This window comes from Etheostoma cragini, chromosome 10, assembly GCF_013103735.1.
Source record: "Etheostoma cragini isolate CJK2018 chromosome 10, CSU_Ecrag_1.0, whole genome shotgun sequence".
NCBI lineage: Eukaryota > Metazoa > Chordata > Actinopteri > Perciformes > Percidae > Etheostoma > Etheostoma cragini.
The window spans coordinates 15,653,272-15,657,956 of record NC_048416.1 but is presented as its reverse complement, the minus strand read 5'-3'; the positions used below and the strand labels follow the sequence as shown (position 1 = coordinate 15,657,956).

The 4,685-nt window shown below is 38.8% G+C and overlaps 2 protein-coding genes across 2 annotated transcripts in view; both read right to left on the bottom strand.

Annotated features, from left to right (window-relative positions):
* The window catches only part of LOC117951604 (protocadherin gamma-A4-like), a 3,939-nt gene extending 2,745 nt beyond the window's left edge, over positions 1 to 1,194 (bottom strand). The window contains exon 1 of the mRNA XM_034883378.1: positions 1 to 1,194. Within this exon, the coding sequence (XP_034739269.1) occupies positions 1 to 915 (915 nt within the window). The 5' untranslated portion in view covers positions 916 to 1,194.
* A 2,922-nt stretch (positions 1,195 to 4,116) lies between these two features.
* LOC117951272 (protocadherin beta-15-like) overlaps positions 4,117 to 4,685 on the bottom strand; it is a 15,045-nt gene continuing 14,476 nt past the window's right edge. The window contains exon 2 of the mRNA XM_034882905.1: positions 4,117 to 4,670. Coding sequence (XP_034738796.1) covers positions 4,117 to 4,670 — 554 coding nt within the window. The remainder of the gene's footprint in view (positions 4,671 to 4,685) is intronic.

Below are 4,685 nucleotides of genomic sequence, written 5' to 3'. Positions count from 1 at the left end.
TGAGGTCGTAGTTTCATAGTCAACAGCACCAACTACTCGTATCTCACCTACTTTACGGTCAATACTAAATATCTTCTTTACATCTTCAGTAACATGTCCAAATTCATATGTTACATCACCGTTCACTCCCTCGTCTGCATCAGTAGCACTCACTGTGACCACTACAGTATCTACAGGAGAGTTCTCAGGCAGACTGGCTTTATAAACGGCCTGGCTAAACACTGGGGCGTTATCATTAGCATCCAGTACAGTGACGTGTATGACCACAGTACCTGATCTCTGAGGGGAGCCTCCATCTAGAGCTGTAAGGAGCAAATTGATCTCTTGTTGTTTTTCACGATCAAGCTCCTTTTCAAGAACAAGCTCTATTGTATTTCCATCAACGGACAAAACGAAATTATCATTCTTTTTGAGGCTGTACTGCTGAACTGAATTTTCTCCTACATCCGCATCGTGCGCCTCCTCTATCACAAAACGAGCTCCCTTGACTGCCGACTCTCGGATTTCTAAATTGATGAAAGCTTCTTTAAACTGTGGCGAGTTATCATTAATATCTTTAATGTGAAAACTGATCCGATGTAGCTCGAGAGGATTTTCCAGCACTAGCTCATGTTTTAGAATACACGAAGCCTTTTCTCCACAAAGCCCCTCTCGGTCAATCCTGTCGGCAACAGTCAACTCTCCGTTATTCAGGTTTATGTCACAGTAACGTTTATCAGTCCCATCGGTGTCAATACGTGCTCTTCTGTTAGAGAGCGCGCCCGTGTCCAGCCCGAGATCCTTGGCCATATTTCCAATAACTGATCCTCGTTTCATCTCCTCTGGAAAAGAATAGCTCATGTCTCCATATGCGGCATGCAAAAAAAGGAGGAAATGAAACCCGCACGTTTGAAATACGAGTATTTTCGAATCCATCGTCGACGATAAGTTCTTAAAAGGTTGAAGAATAAAGCGAACAAAGACAGTTCACCCAAATAGCAACTGCGAACCCAGGGTGAGTCCCTTTATCTAGACGCAGGAGCAGACGTTTGTACTTCCACCCCAAAGGACGGAGGGATTCAGACATCTTAATGCTGGCTTATAGCGCCACCGTGAGTTAAGTTCAACAAAAAACACTGATAAAAACGATCACTTTAAATTGTCTATAGCTTAAAACTTCTGTTTATTTGCGTGTGAACTAGACACAACAACTGCAACTTTACCAATATTGGCAACTGCAGTCCTCCATGAGGTTCAAACCAGGAAGATCCAGAGTAGCTGTGTAGTGTTCCTCCATCAGAATGTAATCTAACCTGCTGTTCTAAATGAGTGTTTTCACACTGGATAAGGGCGGCTGTGGCTCAGTGGTAGAGCGGTTGCCTGCCAATTGGAAGGTTGGTGGTTCAATCCCCGCCCCTGCAGTCATTGTCGAAGTATCCTTGGGCAAGACACTGAACCCCGAGTTGCCCCCGGTGCTGCGCATCGGAGTGTGAATGTGTGTGCGTGTTTATCTGATGAGCAGGTGGCACCTTGTACGGCAGCCCCGGCCACAGTGTATGAATGTGTGTGAATGATGAATGTTTCCTGTAGATGTGAAAGCGCTTTGAGCAGTCGTTAAGACTGGAAAAGCGCTATATAAATACAGCACATTTACATTTACATAACTTGAGCTTAAAATGTGGTTACTATTTTCCGGTTTATGCTGTATGATTGTATCCTTGTCAAACAATAAAACATACTAACAGACACTTCCATTGACTAGTCAGTAATTGTCTGAACTTTGATTGTTTTATTTTTCTATATTTCAAAAGTGGTTAAACTAAATTTTTTGTAATGACTTTATTTTAAATTCACAAATCTGCAGAGCTGTAAAAGTTTGGAACGCTGAGCACCTGCATATATGGTTGAAATAAATGGGCAGTAGTTGTCTGTAATATTTTAAAGTAAAGTTCTTATGTAGTAACAAAAAGGAATTAAACTTTTGAAGAGTTATCAATTTACACATTAGTTTGTTTATTATACTTGCAGCTTAAATCAATCATGATAAAAACCACTATTTTGTATGGCCTAACTTCTGAGTAGCTTATTCAATCACATATCAGTGAGAAACCAGAGTAGTGGTGTAAATGTAAGTTTGAAGAAAACTAAACAAGTTTCTGAAAAGATATCATCTATTCAGCACCAAGGACAGAGAAATTAGCCCAGATAGCAAAAAACAGTCTACATAACAAAGAGCAGCCACATGAATAAACAGAGTCAAGATGGCTGTGTGTGTGTTTATTAAGAAACAAGGCCACGACCCGTAAAAAAGACTTGCACTAAATATACTACTACAACTTGTATATCACTGCAGATCTACAAATATGGTGATTTAAGGTAAGAACAATACCTTTTCGACACAACATACAGTTACCTCCTACCATCACAAAATAGAAATTGATACTAAAGACTATGCTACACTTTGTCAATGAGTATCAACAACACAAAGCAGATGCAATAAATCAAACACTTACTTTAAGGCATAGCCGAGACACAAAGAGTTGAGACCAATCACTTAGTCAATCCACAGAAAACAGTCATGCAAAACAGCTGCTAGCAAAATCCCTGTAATAGAATCAGTAATTGGGTTAAGATAAAGTCCCTCTTTCTGTCAGCATGACCTCTAGTCTACCTGTATGACACTCACACTCTATGTTAATATACACAGTGACTGATATTCTGTCACGTCATGACCTGAGAAGAGTGCATTATTGGTCTAAAATACCAACCCAAGCCTCAATTGACCCACTAAAAACACAGACTGGAAACAATACAGATGTGGCTCCTGAAGTTATGAATAGAAAAAGGTAATGACTTAGAGCATATCATGGAGCAAGTAAAATCACTGCAAACATGTCCATTGGACAGACAGTACAGTGCAACTACAATTAAAATAAAAAATAAACATTTTTCTCTCTACATTTGTCTGTATTACACAATGACAGTGTTCAGACCAGAGAGCAATCAACCATAACAAAACTTCAACAAAAGGAAGGCCACACATATACCTGTTAATAAAGTGCAGTAGAGTGGATATAAATACAAAGACCTACATACTACAGGTGATGCCATTTACCTAAATAACCAGCATGCAACAAAAGTAGCATGTCTGTTTGGGTTTTCAGTCATTCAGCTTTGATATACTGTATTTATACCGTATATAAATCAGCCTGCTAGGCATCATTATAACATTTATTTTTTTGAGCCTAATTTTAAGACCACCATGGAAATTTATTTGTATTCATGCGGCTGACACGTCTGTACAAAGAAACATACAGATGAGGCTCAATCCAACAGACAGACGTATTTTTCTCTGCAACAATGATCAACTGATTGTGTTAAAGATTTAGTATCAAAAGACAATGGAAAACGGACTCGCAAAAATATAGTCTATCAGAGTCCAACACTGAAACTCAATCATATTACTTCCTTTATGTTCCGTCTAATCAATTGTATAGAAGGTTAATATAAGATTTTTATAATCAGTAATAAATTTGCTTCAAGAACCATATGCACTTGTATAAAAATTAGTAAAAAGTTAAGACCAATGGTATCAACCGCACATAAACAATCTTCTTAAAAATTAAATGTCAGGACTTCAAATGAGTTATAGTCTTAGTCTAAGTCTAAGACAAATTCACTGCCAGACCAAAAACTGTAGGTGTCAAGAATATGTATGTGCAGTATGTAAACTGTATAACAATATAAAAACTGACAAGCCTCATGTAACATCTAATTTAAACCTAAACAAGAGTTTAACTATGAAGCAGGGTTTTACATCTTCACAGGAGGAAAATTAAAGTGGCCATCCATTGCTGAGATTAAATCGATTTTGTAAACTATACAAACTAGCTTTTAAAAGAGGTTACTGGAAATAATCAAAGAACCGCAAGAACTGATTTAGACCAAAATGAACAGACAGACAAAAGACACAAACGCAAAAAAATACAATCATGCACCAATTCAATAATATAAGAGAAGTAGGAAACAATGCTCTAAGTTTGTAAATATCCAGCTATTAGACGACTTAAATTAAACTTTGAAAGGAAATTGTGTTTGAGTTATTTCAACAATTGACAAAATAGATGCTTTGTGTATTCATACCTCAAAACCCTCTTCCAATTCCCCAAAGGCATCAGCAAAGTCTGATGGACTTTTCCTCAGAGTCTGGTCAGCAGGCAGTGTGTTGTCATTGTAAGACGTCACGAACTTAAAGTCACTGGTTCTAGAACCTGTTGTCAGGTAGGCGTCATAATTGTAAGCACTGCGTAAAGTTCCTGTGCCGTCAACATCTGCGTAATTAGGAGGGAGATAAGCGCTGGGGATGGCAACTGCTCCATCAAACAACAGTCTGGGCTTTCTCCTGCGACAAAACCTCACACCCAGGATGATGATGATGAAGGTAAGAAAAAAGGTGGACACAGACACCAGCGCGATGATCAGATAAGAGGTCAGTTTGGAGTTCTTCTCGTCGTAAGAAATATCCTTCAGTTCCGGCACCTCAGCCAAGTTATCAGAAATAAGTAAATACATGGAACAGGTGGCAGAGAGAGAGGGCTGTCCGTTATCTTTTACTGACACAATAAGGTTCTGCTTCATGCTGTCAGACTCAGAAATGTCCCGCTGTGTCCTGATCTCTCCGTTATGGAGACCAATAGTGAAAAGTC